The 20,871-nt window shown below is 43.6% G+C and overlaps 1 protein-coding gene across 2 annotated transcripts; it reads right to left on the minus strand.

The window, feature by feature from the left end:
* Positions 1 to 154: 154 nt before the first annotated feature.
* On the minus strand, positions 155 to 20,620 carry PPM1G (protein phosphatase, Mg2+/Mn2+ dependent 1G). Of its 2 annotated transcripts, none has more exons than XM_032653284.1 (10): positions 20,543 to 20,620; positions 5,510 to 5,579; positions 4,953 to 5,038; positions 4,478 to 4,610; positions 3,379 to 3,794; positions 2,664 to 2,801; positions 2,103 to 2,337; positions 1,477 to 1,606; positions 1,082 to 1,184; positions 155 to 769 (listed from the first exon to the last, which is right to left on the minus strand). In XM_032653284.1, exons 1-10 carry the CDS (start codon positions 20,600 to 20,602, stop codon positions 563 to 565), a joined length of 1,578 nt encoding a protein of 525 aa, XP_032509175.1. In that variant the 5' UTR covers positions 20,603 to 20,620; the 3' UTR covers positions 155 to 562. The 2 variants fall into 2 exon arrangements, with proteins under 2 accessions (XP_032509175.1, XP_032509174.1); XM_032653283.1 differs by lacking the exon at positions 20,543 to 20,620 and adding an exon at positions 19,992 to 20,304.
* Positions 20,621 to 20,871: the final 251 nt, after the last annotated feature.

Consider the following 20,871-nt stretch of genomic DNA (forward strand, 5'->3'; position numbering starts at 1 on the left):
CCCCCCACACACACACCCCACACCACCTCACACACCACCCACACACAGGGAAGGGGCTAGGTCGATGCTACTGGTGGGGGCCAACTATGGAGCCAGGGCATCCTGGGTGGCTGGTCTGGACAGGATGGCAGCAGAGAAAAAAGGACACCATGGGCACGATTAGGTTTTGGCCTTTAGTCTGAAAAAGTGTTGACTGAAAGTGTACAACAGAGAGCGGGTACAAGCGGCTGGGGGCCATGGAGCCGCCAATAAAAAAGAATGTCCTTAAATAAAGTTCACAGAGTAAAAACCAGAACCACCAGTCCTTCCCTCCAACACAACAGAGCACAGGCACAGAACCGGTGATGAGCCCCAAGGAGCAAGGAGGCGGCTGGGGAGGACAGCAGAGGCTCCCAGGCTGCTGTGTGGAGGGAGAGCCCTCTTTGGAATGGGCTGAGCAAAGCCACCCAGCTCCCCCTGCACACCTCATAACCACTGCTAAGGCTAAAGGAAAAAGACAAAACTCAGTCTCAGTCTGGAGGGCTCAGAAAACAGTCTGGGTGGGCAGGGGTCTGGACAACTGCTAGTCCCGCTTGGCCTTCTTCTTGTTGTCACTGTTGCCATTTTCTTCAGCCTCCTCAGTAGAGAGCACCTCCTCCAGTTTCCGCTTGCCACTCTCTGGCTGAAGTGCTGCTGTGTTTCGGGGCTTGAAGCAAATGATGATGCAGGTCATGTTGTCACATCCTGTACCGTCCCCAGAAGTGTCTGGTGCCAGGCACTGATCCAGCAGCTACAAAAGGGATGGGGTAGCTCAGCTTCAGAGTTTGAAAACCTTCCTGGGAACCTAAAGTCTCAAAGGGCTGGCCTTGCTGAGACAGGGTGGCAGAAGGAGGGGAACAGGCAACAGTTGTCACAAAACAGGCCACTTGCTAGTGCATGAGGCATAAGGATAAGTCAGGGAAATGAGGGAAAGTGAAACTTTCTAGTCAGAGTTTAGTATCTGTCAGTAATTAGTGATATGCCCAGGCTCTGGTCTTAGGCCAAAAGAGAAAACCTTGGATACACAGACCAGACACCCTCTCTCCTCTACCCTGGGACTTACCTCTTCCACGATGGATGACAATAACCGAAGCTCCCCATTTTCATCACGCTGACTGATCTTCGATTGAATAAAGTCTATAACTTCCTGGCTGCTCATCACATTCCTGGGGTCAAAAACAACAGTAAGAATCGACTTTAGTCCCAGCAAGGCAGAGTAGAGGATAGAGGTCACAGATGGCTCAGGCCAACATAAACACCCACAGAGATTTTTCTCAGCTTTGCCTTAGGCTTGGGGGTCTTGACACCAAGCTGCTGCCTATCTAGGCTCTAATTCTAGAGCAGCCTGAGAAAAGGGGCTGACTACAGCCATTAGAAGGAAGATAAAGCAGCTCAGAGCCCTAGAAGTCATGCTGCAGGGGAAAAAAGAGAATTTTAGGGTTTTCCGCCAGTGCTTACCAGATGCCATCACAGGCAATGACCATGAATTCGTGATCGTCAGTGAGAGTCAGCACCTTGATGTCAGGAAGGGCCGAAATCATCTGTTCCTCAGGTGGCAAGTTCTTGTTTCTCTTGTAGAAGTGGTCTCCTGAAGTAAAGGAATGGATGGATGATGAGTAAGTAGTTTGAGCACTTCACACAGATTTTTGTTTGAGGCCAGTCAAACCCTGCCATTTATTTCCCTTCTTTACAAAGTTCCATAATCTAGTGGAATGGATGGATGATGAGTAAGTAGTTTGAGCACTACACACAGATTTGTGTTTGAGGCCAGTCAAACCCTGCCATTTATTTCCCTTCTTTACAAAGTTCCATAATCTAGTGGAATGGAGAAGTGAGTTCTAGTTTTTCTGGTTTCAGCCCTGTCTTTGGGTTGCTGAACCTTAGGTCAGTCACTAACCTGTTTTTTCATCATCTAGAAGTGATACCTATTTTACCTATTTCATAGCGATGATTAAGGGACATAGGTAGTAGATACAAAAATACTTGGAAAGATAAAAAGGCCATGAAGATTAAAGTTTGCTATAGGTAGTCTGGAACAGAGAACAAGACCCCAGAAGTTTTTCCCATAGTTTCTTGGCCCTTACCAATGGCTCTGGAGAGGTTGAGGCCACCATTGACTCGCCCATCCATGGTGACCTTGCCACCAGCATTCTTGATGCGTGCTAGCTCCACTTCATCCTCCGGTTTGTGGTCATAGGACATGTCTAAAGCTTTGCCAGCCTCAGACACCACACAGCGGGAGTCTCCTGCATTGGCCACGATCAACTGCTTCCCTCGTATCAGAGCCACCACTGCTGTTGTACCGCTGTCAGAGCCAGGCTTAAAAGGAAGAAAAGGACCATCATGGGAGCTTCTGGACACCAGCTGTAATCATTCCCCTATGTCTTCTCATCTCACTAGGACCACCAAGAGCACTTTAACAGACAGGAGGAGCACAGCTTTAATCTTTCCAGATATAGCATGCTCTCCCCCTTTTCTGAGATAATTCTACCCGAAAGGCCTAATTCCCCTTGCAGAGTAAATCCTTCCATGACCATGACTTCAGTGCTAAGATAGGAAGGGACACTTCTCCCAAAATCAAAATCAGAGAATTCACACTTGGCCTCCTGGCTTTCCAGACTCATTGCCCTCCTTTCCCCACACACCTCCTCTTTGCCTTCCATCCCAGGCACCATCATCTCCTCTTCTTCTTCCTCATCCTCTTCAGCCTCCTCAGTGTCATCCTCGTCTTCCTCATTCTCTGCCTCTTCACTGCTGTAGCCATCTTCTTCCTCACTGCATTCCTGCCAGAGGGACAATCCCAGGCTACTGAGACTGAGATGACCTCCTTGCCCCCTCCCTCAACTCACGCTCAGAACCAAGAGGCCCTGACTGAACATAGATCCTTAAAACACTGAAAGATGCAAATATATGATCATGACAGAAAAATGTGGAGGACGGGAGAGTGGACTAGGATGGATATAACTAATATCCTGAACTAGGTTCAGCGGTCACCAGCAGGAAACCTCGGGCAAGGCCAGAGCTGCTAGCCAAAAGCACCTTCCAGGCAACATGACCAGAAAATAAGTTGCCCAGAAAAACCCAAATATCCAAAGTAACAACCACCAACTTCTTGTTCTCTCTCTAGGAGACAGACTCTGAAAGGCCAGAACTAGATGTGTTTGTTATAATGTCAACAAAGGAAGAGGTTAAGAGGGCTAATGGTACCTGTGTTGGTGGAGATAATGAATTTTTAAAAAGCTTAGACTGTAGTTGGGGGATGATGTCAAAATAGACAGAAAAGAGTAGAAAGCTATGCACAGCGACCAACCAGGCCCTCTCTACAACTTCAACGTCTATCTGCCCCCACTGGGCCCTTACCTCGCTGTCTTCCTCCTCCTCCTCCGCCTCATCTGACTCATCCTCACTGTCCTCAAAGAACTTGGACTTAGCAACTCGAGGCAGCTTGTCGGAGGCTGAAGAGCAGGAAGGCCCAGCCTCACCAGTGGGAGTGCCAGGCTCCCCACCTTGGCCTGCCTCAGTCCCACATTCCGAGTTGGAGGAAAGGCCCGTGTGAGCCTTGGCTGTGGGGCCATTTTCCTCTGAAGAAGTTTCCCTAGATGGGTCCCCAGGTCCTGCCTCCCCATTGAGGCCCTGGGACCCTGGTTCCTCGCCTGTCCCAGCTCCAGATTTGCTGTGGGGAGCACCCTTGTGACAGTTCTGCCCGTAGCGTGTCAGCAGCTCTTCAATAGTCATGGTAGCCTCTTCATGCAGCAGTGCAGCCTCCTCATTGTCCACTGCAGGGGAGAGGCTAAATCAGCACCCCATGCCAGACTCCTCATGGAATCAGTCCCTTACTACCTCCACAGCCCTTGCAACCTGAGTTCCAACTTCCCCACCACCTCCCACTCCTAAGGCTCCTCTCACACTTATCAAATCTCAGAAGAACAGCCCTTTGCTCCCTTTTCCTCAAGTAACATCAGCCTCCAGAGACTTCCTTTGGTCTTTGTCTTGCACTCCCTTCTTAGTCAAAGGAATACTAGTTACTATATGTGTTCCCTGTCACCTCTCATTTTTTATTGGTAAGTTGGAAACCCTAATCTGGCTGAGGACCCAGGAAGTCCACAATGCTACTAGTCCAGGCCTAGGGCTCAGGCTTAATGACTGGCTGCTATGGCTAATGGCAGCTCCAGTCTTAAAAAAAAGATCACATAAACATTAAAATGAACCAGAAAGACCCAATCGCAATGACAAAAGATGATGTATATAAAAATGCTTACAACTACAACACTATGAACTCAACAAAGGTTAATCCTCTCTCTCCTTTTCATAACCACCTGTAGTACAGGAGATTCTTTAACATGAGGATTTCCCAGGTCCCTAGGAAGCCATCTTTCAGAACTGACACACAGCTAATATGTATTAAAGAGCAGTTCTTTAATATGCCGATTTCCTTTCAAACAAAAGATGCCACACTCACCATCATCTTCATCAGCTACTTTTTCTTTTTCATCCTCATCCTCAGTGGGTCGCCCTGCAATCTGCGCCAGCTCCTTAATGACTTCCTCAGTGGTCAGTTTGGCATCGATAGCCAGGAAGGCATCTTCCAAAGCCTGAATATAATCAAACTAGTATGAGGCAAGTGTAGGAAGAAGTACGCGGGTACAAAATGAACTGCCTATACACAAGCCTGGGCACGAGGATGAGATGCAAATTAGAGTGTGATCCACCAAGCTATGAGACACTCACAGACAAATAAAAAACAGTTTAGAGACTTAGGAATCAATAAGGTAGCTCTAAAAAGGATCAAGTGGGAATAAGCTCATTTTAGGTACAGAATTCTTTAAGAAATACAATAAGAAGAAGCTGGGTGGCAATGAAAAAGGAAAAGCCAAGGACTGGAAAAAAAGGGAAAGTCTGCAGAAATGGAGAATGAACAGTGTGGGAAGACAGACCTTCTGTAGCTTGCCTTCTTTGTAGGCCTTCTGATCTTTGATGATATCAGGAAGATATTTGGCACAGTACAAGGCAACTTCCTCCCCTAGAACAAAGGTAAAGTCACCCAGAGCATAGCTTCACGCACATAGAAAGTGATATAATATCAGCACACCATTCTAGAGTGATTCCCAAGGACTGAGGAGATGAATGTCTTAGCACAACTGAAACCTATTTAAAAGACAATGTTTTGGGAAGTTCTGACCAAGAAAATGGATTTCACCATCACCTCTCTCAGGGCTATATTAATATAGCCCATGTCTTTTCTCACCTGTATACTTAGTTTTCAGTGAAAAAGTGATAAATACTAATGTAGGAAGAGACTTCTTGGATTGAAACAAGGCCTGGTGAGATTAAGAACCAATACACTATCCTCCTGGGAAGGATGAATGGCAGAATAGAGAAAAATAGCACTAGGCAGGAAATTATATCTGAGGACCAGAACCCTGGAAAGTAAAAGAACAAAGGACCTGGAAGTGGGGTCCTAGAATGTTACCATATGATCTGCTAAAGTTACCTCCATGTCCATCGTAGACAGAAAACATAGCTGTCTCACTGTCCAGCTCAGGAATACAGTTGTGAGCATCCTAGGAAAAAGAGCATAATCAGCATTTCTTAAGGTCAAAGGGTATTATTCTTCCTTGTGCACCTCAGGTCATTAAGGATTGCCTTCACACCTTAATCTCACTAACCCTTCCCTGGCTGACCTACATGGCCTAGAAATAAGAAAGGAAGATGGGATGATAAATAAGAATATTACACAGGAGGGAGAAAGGAAGGGAGGGGGAAAAAGGAAAGGAAGGAAGGAGGGAAGAAGGGAAAGAGATGAATCAGGTCACTACCTCTGCAGTCTAGCAGCCTCAGCCTAGGAGATCTCAGTCCAGATGGCAGAATGTTTGGCTGTTGGAACTCTAGACCTGACCCTTTTGGATTTGTGGCAACTATGGGAAGAACCAGAATAAAGGATCTTCAAAGTCACTTCCAGACCCATTCTATCAATCAGTGAACTTAAAGGAAGAAAATGTTAGGGAAGATAGCAAAAAGCAACCTGAGGGCATTACCGACCTAAAAAGTTTCTAGGAGAATCCTAAGACAGCCTGAGTGAAAGCACTAGAAATTGGTAAAGCTACATACATTTAATACTCCCCACCCCCCCAAAAACCACCATCTAAACAAATTACTCCCCTTTTCTCTTAAAGTTTAACTCATTTAAGAAGTTACCCCCAAGGCTAGGGGGAGGATATATTTACAAAAGGTATCTTTCCAACAAATAGTTATTAAACTACACTGTGTGTAGTACTTGTTAACTGGAATTTACAATGCCCCATTAAATCAGCCATCCCATCTCCTATCCCCAGCTGGAACTGAGATACCATTTAAATCTGAAGGCACAGCACACCTGAAGAGAAATTTGAAATGGCCCTGCTACATGAACATTTTATTTGGGAGGCTGGGCTTGATCAAATTCTTCTATTAATAAAACTGCCACCCAAACTAATATTCCTGGCTAAGCCAAAGTTCAGGCAAGACTGTCAGACCTAGATAAAAGGGTACCGCCGCTTACCCTGCCCCATCTTGGAAAACAACCCAACCTTCCTTTCAGGTATTCTCTATAGACAAAAAGGATATAATTAGCTATTTACTTTTTTTGTGTGTGTGTGGGGTACGCGGGCCTCTCACTGTTGTGGCCTCTCCCGTTGTGGAGCGCAGGCTCAGCGGCCATGGCTCACGGGCCCAGCCGCTCCGCGGCATGTGGGATCTTCCCGAACCGCAGCAGGACCCTGTGTCCCCTGCATCGGCAGGCGGACTCTCAACCACTGCGCCACCAGGGAAGCCCCTAGCTATTTACTTTGATTAGTTAGTAAAGTTAATAGTTCTCCTTTGTCTTTCAGATATTAGTATTTAAATTTTTCTAATTATATTGATAGTCAGGAGACCTGAATGTAGTAGTTCTGTTGTCACTAAAATAAGACTATTCCTTCATTATACAAGTCTAGAATATAAAACTTAGGGGGCTTCCCTGGTGGCGCAGTAGCTGAGAATCCGCCTGCCAAGGCAGGGGACACGGGTTTGATCCCTGGGCCAGGAAGATCCCACATGCCGCGGAGCAACTAAGCCCGTGCACCACAACTACTGAGCCTGTGTCCCGCAACTACTGAAGCCCACACACCTAGAGACCGTGCTCTGCCACAAGAGGAGCCACCGCAATGAGAAGCCCGCGCACCGCAACTATAGAGAGCCCATGCACAGCAAAGAAGACCCAACTCAGCCAAAAATAAATTTCAAAAAAAGGGGCTTCCGTGGTGGCACAGTGGTTGAGAGTCTGCCTGCCAATGCAGGGGACACGGGTTTGAGCCCTGGTCTGGGAGAATCCCACATGCCGCGGAGCGGCTGGGCCCGTGAGCCACAACTACTGAGCCTGCGCGTCTGGAGCCTGTGCTCTGCAACAAGAGAGGCCGCGACAGTGAGAGGCCCGTGCACCGCGATGAAGAGTGGCCCCTGCTCGCCGCAACTAGAGAAAGCCCTCGCACAGAAACGAAGACCCAACACAGCCAAAAATTAATTAATTAATTAATTTAAAAAAAAACTCACTTTAAAAAAACCAAAAGAACCAAAAACTTAGGGTTTTAAAGTAGGGAAGGAGAGCACTGAAAAGGAGCTACTCTTTCTTGTATTTCCCTCTGATTGTCTCCAGGAGAAAGTGTCCAAGAAGCTAATGGGCGTCCACAGAAGGCCTCTGATGGCTTATCTATGGTCATTGACACAACTGCCTCTTAGCCTCATCCCCAGGATCTAGAAGAACACCACACACCAAAGGTCATCTTCTTCATCTCTCCCTCTTCCAACCACTCTACCACCAGCCACACTGACCTCCCATCTCTCTAGACCAGGGTTTATCTTACTGGGCCTTCCTCTCCTATCACCAACATCTTAGCACTTTCTTGCCTTTTATGATTGTCTTTTACCACAGCATCCTCTACAGTGGTCCTCAGACTTTAATGTGCCTAAGAATTCATTTGTTCATTCATTCATTCATCAAATATCTGAGTATCCATTATGTGCTAGTATGTGTTCTGGGTGCTCAGGATATATCAGTGAACAAAATAAAGACCCACACTTCATAAAACACTTATATTCTAGCGAGGGATATAGACAACAAACACAATAAATAGGTAAATCATAGAGAATGATAGCATAATTCACATAGAAAGATGGTAATGCAAAAAAAAAAAAAAGAAAGATGGTAATGCTATGAAATAAAGAAAAAGTGAGAAGGGACGGGTTGGATGACAAAAGCAGTGAGAGAATCGGCATGGGACACAGTATAGCACAGGTATGCCAAACTCATAAGAAACTGTACCTCAGCCGTCACTACCTTGGTCATGCTGTGAGTGTCTGATTAGTTTCAGCAAAACAGTTGTGTCACATTTATGTTGATTTTAATTCTGTTGATTTTGTAGTTTGGTTTGTTGGCATGTAATTTATGTCCAGTTCTATGTTTGTACACATATAAGTAACATTACATTAAAATCATTTTAGTGAATATTGGAGATCCACAAATATTGCTTTCCTTAAAAAAAACAAAAAACAAAACACAAACAAAAAAAATCCATGGAAGATCTCCAAGATATTTTGTTAAATAAAACAAAGTGCATAATGATATATTTAGTAAGCTGCTTTCTGTATAGGAGGGAGCACAGAAATAGACATTTGCCTTCTCATACTTTAATACTACAAGGACACACAGAAAACTAATAAAAGTAAACTGTGGGAGGGCATGAGGGTGCAGACAGACTGATGGGAGCAAGACTTAACCATGGGAATGTTTAGCTTTTTCAAAAGTAAATGAAATGTCTTTTTAAAAAGACTCAATATATGCTAAAATTTGAGAGGCTGGTCCAACTAATTTCACTTTTTTGGTAGATGTGAGAGGAGCACTCTTCCTGTCCACTGCTTCCCAGTGGAACAAGAGAATCAACTGGTCTTTCTCTGTCCTGCAACGTACTCTAAATCACAGCTGTATCATCTTTTTTTAAAAAATAGATCTTGGGCTTCCCTGGTGGCGCAGTGGTTGAGAGTCCGCCTGCCGATGCAGGGGACACAGGTTCGTGCCCCGGTCCGGGAAGATCCCACATGCCGCGGAGCGGCTGGGCCCGTGAGCCATGGCCGCTGAGCCTGCGCGTCCGGAGCCTGTGCTCCGCAACGGGAGAGGCCACGACAGTGAGAGGCCCGCGTACATCAAAAAAAAAAAAAAAAAAAAAAAAGATCTTTATTGGAGTATAATTACTTCACAATACTGTGTTAAGTTTCTGTTGCACAACAAAGTGACTCAGCCATATGCATACACATGTCCCCATATCCCCTCTCTCTTGCATCTCCCTCCCATCCTCCCTATCCCACCCCTCTAGGTCATCGCAAAGCACGGAGCCAATCCCCCTTTGCTATGCTGCTGCTTCCCACCAGCCAACTATTTTACATTCGGTAGTGTATATATGTCGATGCTACTCTCACTTCGCCCCAGCTTCCCCCTCCCACCCCATGTTCCCAAGTCCATCCTCTATGTCTACCTCTTTATTCCTGCCCTGTAACTAGGTTCATCAGTACCGTTTTTTTGTTTTGTTTTAGATTCCATATATATGCATTAGCATACAGTATTTGTTTTTCTCTTTCTGACTTACTTCACTCTGTAAGACAGACTCTAGGTCCATACACCTCACTACAAATAACTCAATTTCGTTTCTTTTTATGGCTGAGTAATATTCCATTGTAAATATGTGTCACCATCTTCTTTATCCATTCATCTGTTGATGGACATTTAGGTTGGTGTACTATCTCTTTTGAACCCACACCTCTATTTAAAAAAATCTTTTTGACTTCTCATCTGTTCCTCATAAGATCATGTGACTTTGAAGCAGATCTAGCAACACTGAACACAGGAAAAAATATTTAACCTCAATAGTAATCAAAGAAATGAACATTAAAAAAACAAGGAATTATCCTTTTGTGCAAATTAGAATGATGAAAAAGATGAATAGTATCCAGTAATAATAAGAGTGAAGATAAAAACACATTCTCATGTACTCTGATCAAACAGGAATATAAATTACTAGTTTTCCTGGAGGGCAATTTGGTAATATGTACCACAATGTGCATGTCTTTTGATCTAGTAATTTGACTTCTAAAAGTTTATTTTATGGGACTACTGACACAAGGAAACAAAGATAGGAAGAATGTTCATTTCAGCATTACTTATAATAAAAAACAATTATAACCATCTAAATTTCCATGAATAGATTAGATTACAAACAGTACATCCCTCCAATGGAATATATGCAGCTGTCAGAAATGATCAATATGTATTCATTTAGAAATGAGTTCACAATATATTGTGATAAAAGCAAAATATTAGGTATCTATGTATATGTCAGAAGTCTGTAAGATCACACATCAAACTTAGTGGAGGGTGAAATCTGAGTAATAATTATATCCTACTTTTCAAGATTTTTATTTTTATTAGCCATATCATTCCCTTCTGAATAATGACCACAACAAAAGAAACCTATGATTGTCCTTAAGCTGCCAAGCTACCATATACTGTGTGATCTCTGGTCAGCTATCTATTGGTGTGCCTCAATTTTACCCTCTATAGTATGGAATAAGAATATCTACATTACTCATATCATCACAGGACTATCATGATGATGATGTAAAACTTCTTTGTAAACTGGAACATAATATATAAGTATATATATTCTGCTCTGAAATTCAGGACCTGGTTCACATTTGTCTTCTCTATCCTTTTTCTCAAAGAGGAATGCCCACAATAAAGGCTCATCTTATGCCTTGAGGTCTCAGTTCCTAAAACCACTCCACATTACCTTCTCCTCAACTTCTTGGTGAGGTTTTGGATCTGTATCACTTGGAACTGCTCTACCTTCTCTAAGCACTTCAATTTCCCCCTTATATCTTCAATCATAGTTTACATACCTTTACCTTTGTCTGTCTCTGTCCTTTTCTGAGTCAGAGCTAAGTACTGCATATTTCAACTCTGTCTCTTAGCAATCTAGAAAAACTCATCCAACCTTGTTATAACCCGACCAAATGCTTTCTTCACACTTGAATCAGAGCCACTAAGTATCGCTAGTCATAAAATGTCATGAAATCATGTTGATTGTGGTGACTACTTCCATTTAGCACTTTTTTCTCTATTCTACATTGACTCTTAAATATATTAACCACAGTCAGTCACAAACCTTTCCCACATTATTCAAGCTCTCAATGTTATTTTCCTTTCACTCACAGCAGATGAGCTAACCTCTTACTTTACTTAGATCAAGGTCTTATTTCAAGATCTACCTCATCTTCCCTATTCTAACTCAAAATTTCTCCATAGTTGTATCTAACATCTCCTTCACTTCTGCCTCAGAAGCAATATTTCTCCTCTTTTTTAAAATAAATTTATTTATTTTTGGCTACGTTAGGTCTTCGTTGCTGTGCGCAGGCTTTCTCCAATTGTGTGGAGTGGGCTTCTCACTGCGGTGGCTTCTCTTGCTGCGGAGCACTGGCTCTATGTGTGCAGGCTTCAGTAGCTGTGGCACGTGGGCTCAGTAGTTGTGGCTCACGAGCTCTAGAGTGCAGGATCAGTAGTTGTGGCACACAGGCTTAGCTGCTCTGCAGCACGTGGGATCTTCCTGGCTCAGGGTTTGACCCTGTGTCCCCTGCATTGGCAGGAGGGTTCTTAACCACTGCACCACCAGGGAAGTCCCTCTCCTCTCTTTCTAGATTAACACTTCCTCTTAAACTCAAACCCTTCTCCTTCAAGATCATACTTCACGAAGCAGGCAGTCAATATAACAGCAATCCAAATAGCCATTTTGCAGGCTTCACTCTCCCCAACGGCTGTATGTAATTAAATAGTACAAACCATGTCAGCTTTCTCAAAAGTTCTCTTGGGTTCTGTGAAGAACTGTAGTTCTATACCTCCAATTGCCTGTTTCTACAGGATATCCCTTCTCCACCTCAAGCTTAATATATGTAAACAGGAACTTAGCAGTCTCCAAAAAAATCAGAGCTTCCCCTACATGTCTTATTTCTGTCAATGGAATCTTAACTCTCCTAGCAACACCTAGTATCAGTCCTCCTTGACTTCCTGGCTGTCTTCCACCAACTATTACAGAGTCCTGCTGACTTTTCCCTCATAACTGTGATCCTGGATTACTTTATTCTTAATGGTATTTTAACTCCTCTCCTGTCTCTACTCTCTGCCTCCTGTAATTCAGCCTACATACATCCAGCTGCCAGATTAATCTCCCTAATATAACATTTTATTGCTAGGCCCTTCAATGGACTCTACTGCATTAGATTAATTCCATACAAGTTACTGGCAATTTAAGGCACTCAGTAATCATTCCTATCCATCTCCATAACCTAACCTCCTTAACTCATACCATTCCCCAAAAGAAACTACTCTTGACACTCTTGATACTGAACACCCTACCCCAGCAAAGTAGTAAGCATGCCTGCTTCAGTCTTTCCTCCTATCCTTTCGTCTAATACTTTTCTTCTCCCACTTTCCTCCTCCCCATTTGTTACCATTTATACTCTTTCCTAAAGGTCCAGTTAGTCTCACCACCTCCAAGAGATCTTTCTTCATCACACCAATACTCTGTGATCATTCCCCACCTGAACTCTTTTAATATTTATTGCTTCTACCAATAATTTGGCATTCAGCATATGCTATCTTGTATTGTTATCCAACATTCCATAGGGGAAAAGGGAGTCCTAGGTCCAAAACAGCATGAAAACAGACTGTCTTAAATTTCTTTACAGCGCTAGGGCCTAACAGTATGTTCTGTAACACAGCAGGATGTTTACTTATGATGGTGAGTTCCCAGCTGCCTCAGAACAAATATCTTAGGGATACCTCCTTCTTCATTTACTACCCAAAACCTAAAGTTGTATCATAGCACAATAACCACTGAGGTGGTACGAAAGAAATGATGCAGAATACACAGATCACCTGAATGAGGGCTCTTATGTCTTGCTTTACTAAATTATATATCACACAGCCCCTTCTGACCTTCTAGACACCACTGGATCTGCTATTAATAAAGACCTGGTTATCTTTCCTGATGTCAATTTCCTAAAGTTACAAATACATCCGCAAAGGCTCCTGTGTCACTTGATCAATCATTTAGGTTTATGATACTTAAATTTATCTAAATCTTTGCAATTCAAGGTAAAACTTTTGAAGGTGGTTGGAAAGGGAACTACATTTTTGGTTTTAAAAAGTCATGTATTACTGTCTGACTTTTAAAATTATATGCATGTATTACCACTGTGCTATAGACTGAATGTTTTGTGTCTCCCTAACATTCCTATGTTGAAACTTCATGGCCAAAGTGATGGTATTTGGAGGTAGGGGCTTTGGGAGGTAATTAAGTCATGAGGGAGGAGCCCTCATGAATGAAATTAGTACCCTTATAAAAGACCCCAGAGAGGTCCTCTGCCTTGTGAGGACACAGCTAAAACACAGCCACTATGAACCAAGAAGTGGGCCCTCTCCAGACACCTTGATCTTAAGCTTCCCATTAGGGTCTCAAAGAGATATTTACACACCCATGTTCATAGCAGCTTTGTTCAAAAGAGCCAAAAAGTAGAAGAACCCATGTGTTCATCAACAGATGAATGGATAAACAAAATGTGATATATACATACAAAGGAACATCATTAAGCCTTAAAAAGAAAGGAAATTCTGACACATGCTATAACATGGATGAACGTTGAGGACATTATGCTATGTGAAATAAGCCAGTCATAAAGACAAATCTGTCTTTATATGAGGTACCCAGAGTAGTCAAATTCATAGAGACAGAAAGTAGAACAGTGGTTGTCAGGGGCTGGGGGAAGGGGGAATGGGGAGTGGTTTAATGGGTATAGAGTTTCAGTTTTGCAAGATGAAAAGAATTCTGGAGACTGGTTGCACAACAATGTGAATCTACTTAACACTACTGAACTGTACATTTTAAATGGTTAAGATGGTAAGTTTTATGTTATGTGTATTTTAGCAAACAAACTTCCTTCCTACAAAGAAAAGCCCAGTCTCAGATGGCATCACTGGTGAGTTCTACCAAATATTTAAAGACTAATTAATAGCAATTCTTCACAAACTCTTCCAAAATACAGAAGACGGGGTGACACTTCCCAACTCATTCTATGAGGCCAGTATTATCCTGATACCAAAGCCAGACAGACATCACAAGAAAACTATAGACTTAATATCATTAAGATAGCAATACTCATCAATACATCTACAAATTCAGAACAATTCCTATCAAAATCCCAGATGCCTTTTGTACTGAAACTGACAAGCTGATCCTAAAGTTCATATGGAAATTCGAGGAACCCAGAAAAGAAGAAACAAGAAAAGGAACAAAGCTGGAAGACTCGTACTTCCCAACTTCAAAACCACAAAGCTATAGTAACCAAGACAGTGTGGTACCATATATCAATGGAATGGAATTAAGAGTCCAGAAATAAACCCTCATATTTATGGTCAATTGCTCTTAAACAATGATGCCAAGATAATTCCGAAAGGGAAAAGAATACGCTTCTTAGCAAATGATGGGGACTTCCCTGGTGGTTCAGTGGTTACGAATCTGCCTTCCAATGAAGGGGATGCAGGTTCGATCCCTGGTCAGGGAACTAAGATCCCACATGCCGCGGGGCAACTAAGCCCTGAGCTGCAACGCCCTCGCACTCTAGAGCCCATGCGCTACAACTAAAGAGAAGCCCACACGCTGCAACGAAGATCCTGCGTGCCGTAACTAAGACTCGATGCAGCCAAATAAATAAATAAATACCTAAAAAAACAAAAAACAAAAACAAACAACACTGGGACAAACACATATCCAGATGTAAAAGTTTGAACTTGGACCCCTTCTTTACACCATACACAAAAATTAACTCAAAAGACCTAAATGTAAGAGCCAAAACTATGAAACTCTTAACAGATAAACTGGACTTCATCAAAAGTAATAACTTTTGTGCTTCAAAGGACACCAACAGGGGCTTCCCTGGCATTCCAGTGGTTAAGACTCTGCACTTCTACTGCAGGGTAGCACGGGTTCGATCCCTGGTTGGGGAACTAAGATCCCACATGCCCACATGCTGCTCGGCATGGCCAAAAGAAAAAAACAAACAAACAAAAGGACGAAGGATCTGAACAGCCATTTCTCCAAGGATACAGAAATGGCCAATAAACACAAGGAAAAATGCTCAAATATCATTAGCCACCACGGAAATACAAGCAAAACCACAATGAAACATCATTTCACACCCACCAGAATGGCTATAATTGGAGGAAAAAAAAAAAAACGATGACAGGTGTAGGGAGGAGGTAGAGAAACTGACACCCTCATATACTGCTGGTAGAAATGCAAAATGGCGCAACCACTTTGGAAAACAGGCAGTTCCTCAAAATGTTAAACGTGGAGTTACTATATGACCCAGCAATTCTACTCCTAGGAATATACTCAAGAGAAATAAAACTTATTTCCACACAAAAATTTGAACATGAATATTCATAGCACCATTATTCATAATAGCCAAAAGGTGGAAATCCAAACCACCATCAACTGATGGAGGAATAAACAAAATGTGCATACAATGGAAGATTATTCAGCCATAAAAAGGAATGACGTACTGATTGATTCATGATACAACCTGGATGACCCTTAAAAATGTTGTTTAGAAAAAAAAAAAAAAAAAAAAAATGTTGTTTAGGGGCTTCCCTGGCGGTGCAGTGGTTAAGAATCTGCCTGTCAATGCGGAGGACATGGGTTTGAGCCCTGGTCCTGGAAGATCCCACATGCCACGGAGCAACTAGGTCCATGTGCCACAACTACTGAGCCTGTGCTCTAGAGCCTGCGAGCCACAACTATTGAGCCTGCACGCCACAACTACTGAAGCCCGCGTGCCTAGAGTCCGTGCTCCGCAACAAGAGAAGCCACTGCAATGAGAATCCTGCGCACTGCAGTGAAGAGTAGCCCCAGCTCACCACAACTAGAGAAAGCCGGCAACGAAGACCCAACGCAGCCAAAAATAAATTAATTAATTAAAAATATATGTATATTGTTTAGTAAAAAGCAACCAGACATAAAAGGTGACATATTTATATGAAATGTTCAGAATAAACAAATCCATAATGTAAATTAGTGGTTGCCAGGCATTAGAGGAGGGGGGATAGGGAGTGACTAATAATGGCTACAAGATTTCTTTTTCGGGTGATGAAAATGTTCTAAAATTAATAGTGGTGATGGCTGCACAACTCTGTGAGTATATTAACTATTGAAATGTACACTTTAAATGGATATGGTACCTGAATTATATCTCGATACAGTTGTTTTAAAAGGGACCTGTATATACATTTTCAAGTACTATGCATGATTAAAAGTTGACACACTCCATCTCTGAACTAGACTTAGAGGGAGACAGAAAACAACTCCACTGGAACTGGTACTCAGTTTACAGTGTCATTAAACATCAGTGATGCTTTCAGTTCTAAAGATTTGTGCTTCCAGACAGCACAATTTTAATGGCAGCTAACAGTGGCAAGAACTACTGATCAGATCTGTCAAAATTTCTACACTCAAATTCAAGCCCTTACCTCTCAAAGTATAATTCCAAGATGGTAACCCAATAGAGGGTCAGGGGTTCAGAAGCAGTATTAACTGCCAGGGGATTGGGCAGAAGAAATAATGTAAAATATTCTTGAAATCTTGAGAAATAAGTTCTGACTGTAACTTACAGTTGCTTGAAAACTTATAAAGGAATAGTATAGTAGAAAATAATTTCTCTATATTAATGGACATACATTCGATATCATTTCATGCTAATTTTGAATTGTAAAGAATAGGAACTGCATGCTGATCAAAAAGAATGCCCTTTTATGAAAGCTGCTTAACTGTATCCTAGACAAAGGAATTCTGATCTGGTTCAGTAAGTAAAAAGTGCTTTAAGCTACAGATGAGACACTAATCTGAGGTACAAACAATAAATGCTCTTCAGCCTCAGATGCCCTCTCTCAAGTGGAATCCCACAGCATGCTTGTGGTATCTCATTTTATATTTCCCCTATTAATATAATGATTTAAACTGTCATGCATGTACCTTTAAGAACTTTCTGCTCAACATTTATCTATAGTCAATTCTAGATGACCCTCTGTGATCACTAATAAGCCAGCTTCTATATGGCAATAAACAGCTAGCCTACTCAAATTTATACTCTAGGTATTGATGCTGCCTTTAAAAGGGACAAATATAAGATATATATAGAGATATATAGATATAGATATCCTAATTCCCCACAGGAAGCAATTTTGTCACTTCCAGAGAACCTCATAACCAAAAACTAAAAGTACTCTAGTCTCGTTGAGACTACATCAACTAAAATTGTTTTCAGATTGGACTTCTCATTAGACATTAGAAACTCAGAGCCTTTCCATATATATTTCTCAGGCACCCTTCCACAACCTACCTGTTAACCCCCAAAATACATACCTCAACCAGCTTGAGGGTCCCTCCAAACCATGGAGAAGGAAGAAGGGAAGGGAACATCAACTGTGGTATTTTGATTACCCCTCCTCAAAACACCCTGGTTCCACAGCAAGAGGGGCTGGAGAGAGGCAGAAAGTATAAAATGCCAGCTATTGATAGTTGCCATTCTTGCCTCAAGAGAAGGGATAAAACGGTACTCTCTAAGGCTGACTATACATCAGTCAGGATTTCAGTAACCTTTATAATGTGTATGGGTGTGATAAACTTACCTCAACTAAATCATTAGGACCAGGCAAATAAGGTCAATAGAATTAATAAACTGGTGAAATTCAGCCCTAAAGGTTAAGAGGGACAGGAGTACACTTTCTGAAAAGGTAAGATTCACTCAAGAGGCTAGAAGTCAGTTCTTTTCTTGCCATAGCAAAGAAACTATGTTACACTTCAGGGAGAAAGGAAACAAAGCCAGAAGCAAAAGTATCAATGCAGCAGAACAGGATCCCAAACAGGACTTCAAGAAGATTTGATTGGGTCTACTTAACTATTCAAACAAAGGGAAATTCAGAAATCGCATAATAAGATTTTAAAACCCTAAGTGGTTATCTCTCAGGAGGAAGATTGGATCTAAGGAATAGTCTAGCAAGATCTCTACAAACCAAACAGCCCCTGATGAAAACAGTTATGTTCTAATTACCAGAGGAGAAACCAAAAATAAAGGGAAATGCCCTGCAGAGAAGCAGCAAACAGTACAGAATCACTGGGCAAAAGACTTGGAAAATTGATTATCCAAGCAACTCAATTCATAAAGAAACCTAGAAAGAGTAACAAAGAAGTGGAACAACCACAGCAGAGAGGAAAGTGGAAAATATGGAATAAGAAACCCAAAGGAAAAGCCTTACTGTGACATGAGATAGTCACCTCAAATCTTACAATATTAACAGAAAATGCCATAGAACTGGAACCTCCAAATTACCAGCTAACCCAAACCCCAGACTGACAATGAAGCTACATCCAGATATTTCTACCAGCCAGACAATTACATTTACCAAGCACCCAGTAAACTCAATACTGTGCACCATAGAGAAATCTGTTGACACAGATGAGAACAGTGTGTAGTATAGGTCTTGAACAATTTTCATCCTACAGATTCTTTCCACCAAGGCACAAATAACCTAATCTCTCTGGGCGTCGGTTTTTGAGCTGTAAAATGTGGTGAGATGAACTATATAGGATCCTCTCCATTCCTGAGATTTTAAGCAGATGATAAAGTTTGCCGTGGGTATAAAATGTGAGTCTGAGAACAAACCATTTAAGTTTATACTGTCATTCCAGAGCTAACCACAGGGAGGAGTGAGGGATTTGATGAAATTCCCAAGGGAGACTTTTGGCTGTTACCTGAAGCCCACCTAGTAAGTGGATAAACCTTCGATCCCAGACATAATTAGCGCATTTCCCTGGCTCCTCTGTCTAAACCTCACAAAACTCTTCACAAAAACACGTCTTACACATGTCTTTCTTCCTTTCCCTCCTACCATAGTTTTCTCTGTTCTCCTTTGTAGTTTCACACCCATTTGCCCAACACTACTCCTTTTTATCCAGAATTTTTCCATTTTTCCCTTTTATCGATAGTAAATTTTTCTATAAAAGAAAAATCAGTTCTCTGTAGGATAAGAAAAAAAAAGTTGATGAAATGATTGAAAAACAAGGAAACTATAAGCTACAACAAGCACAGGCAAAATGACAATTACTAAGTTTTAGAGAAATTCCGAGTGAGAAAAAAACATCAGGCATAATTTTAAAGGAAATTATAGTGACTGACACAGTTCAAGGCTTCCAAAGGCCAAGAAAGGCCCTGAAAGAATACAAATGAGTGACAATTCTTGGAGGTCAAGTCAAACCTCTGAAATTAACATGTGGTGCCCAGGGCCAGGCATCCAGGTATTAAGATTTTGAAGCGGACTATTTGCGTGGCTTCCTTTCCTGTCAAACTCCTCGTCCAAAGACGCCTCACACATCGCTTTTTTTTTTTTTAAGTACAGTCATTCACATCTATCCGCCTCTCTCTAGCAAAAGTCAATGGATAAATAATCCCTCTCTTCATCTTTACTCCCACATTAAACCTCACACCGTTTACGAGCCTGGAGGGCTAGTTTGTCACGAGAGGATGGAGCGAAGGCACGGGGAGGTCGGTCAGTGGGCGGAAGGTGCCTCTCCCCACATGGCCGAGCCCTCGCCGCCAAGCTGGCCACCGTCACACGGTCTCCTAGCACCGGCAGCTCCCTCTCGGCCCCGGCCCCGCTCTCGCTGTCGCCCCCCAATTTGCCGCTGCGGTCACAGGCTCTCGATTCGGACCCTTCCCCGGGGATGACCCCATCCCCCCCGGCTCCCTTTCTCCGTCAGGTTCCCGCCCTACAGCCGTCAGCCTATGGGCCCCTCCCGCCTCACCTCCATGGAGACGCGCCAGCCTTGCATGGCGGAGAAGCCGTAGGGCAGCGGCAGCCGCGAGGCGCCAACCCCGTCCCCAGAGCACTTCACCGTGTTGGGCTGGGAGAGGTAGGCACCCATGGCGGCGGCTGACCGGCGGCCTCAGGGGCAGGCGAACGGAGCGCGACCCGTGCCGGCGCCGGAGCCGGAGCCCCGGGTGCGCGTGTGGCAGGAGTGGGCCCGGCTGTGCGGCCGACGCAAGGTGCCGGTGAAAGGCGCGAGGCGGCCCAGGTGGCGGTAACGGGACCGGAGCAGAGAGGGAGCGGAAGCGGAAACGGCGCCGCTTCAGACCCCGCCCGGCCGGCGCGGCGCGGCGCGGCGCTGCGGGCAGTCATTTCCTTAGCAACTCGCCCCGCCCGCGGGGACAACGGCCCGCCCAACCGCCCTCCCGCGAGATTGGCGCGGCCACGCCCACCAACGGCCGCGGCCTCCTTGGGGCAGACTGGGAGGTTGTTCCTCGCCAGTATCTCTCCCCAACTGTCCCCCACTGTCCCCCGCCTCCGCTCCCCTACCGCGGCCTCTCGCGTTTTGTCTGAAGCTCTTTTGTGCGGGACCTGGCACTTCCGGTTCATCTTCCAGCGTGTCAGCTCACTCTCCACCGCGCCCTCAGACTCCCTCAAACCCCGCCCCGTACAGTTCAATTAAAGTTGGCTAGTGTTTTGAGCGCAAGAAGTACCCTGGCCAGGCTTTGTGAGGCCTATGCGAGTAGGATGTGAGAGAGTCTTTCTGACAAAAGAAAATGAAGACCTCGATCTGTGACCCAGTCTATACTGGTCGAGAAGAAATCAAAGGAGAGTGGAAGAGCTGTTGCTTGAGGTCTTCAGGATGCCCCAGGCATGCG

Source organism: Phocoena sinus, chromosome 13, assembly GCF_008692025.1.
Source record: "Phocoena sinus isolate mPhoSin1 chromosome 13, mPhoSin1.pri, whole genome shotgun sequence".
Classification (NCBI taxonomy): domain Eukaryota; kingdom Metazoa; phylum Chordata; class Mammalia; order Artiodactyla; family Phocoenidae; genus Phocoena; species Phocoena sinus.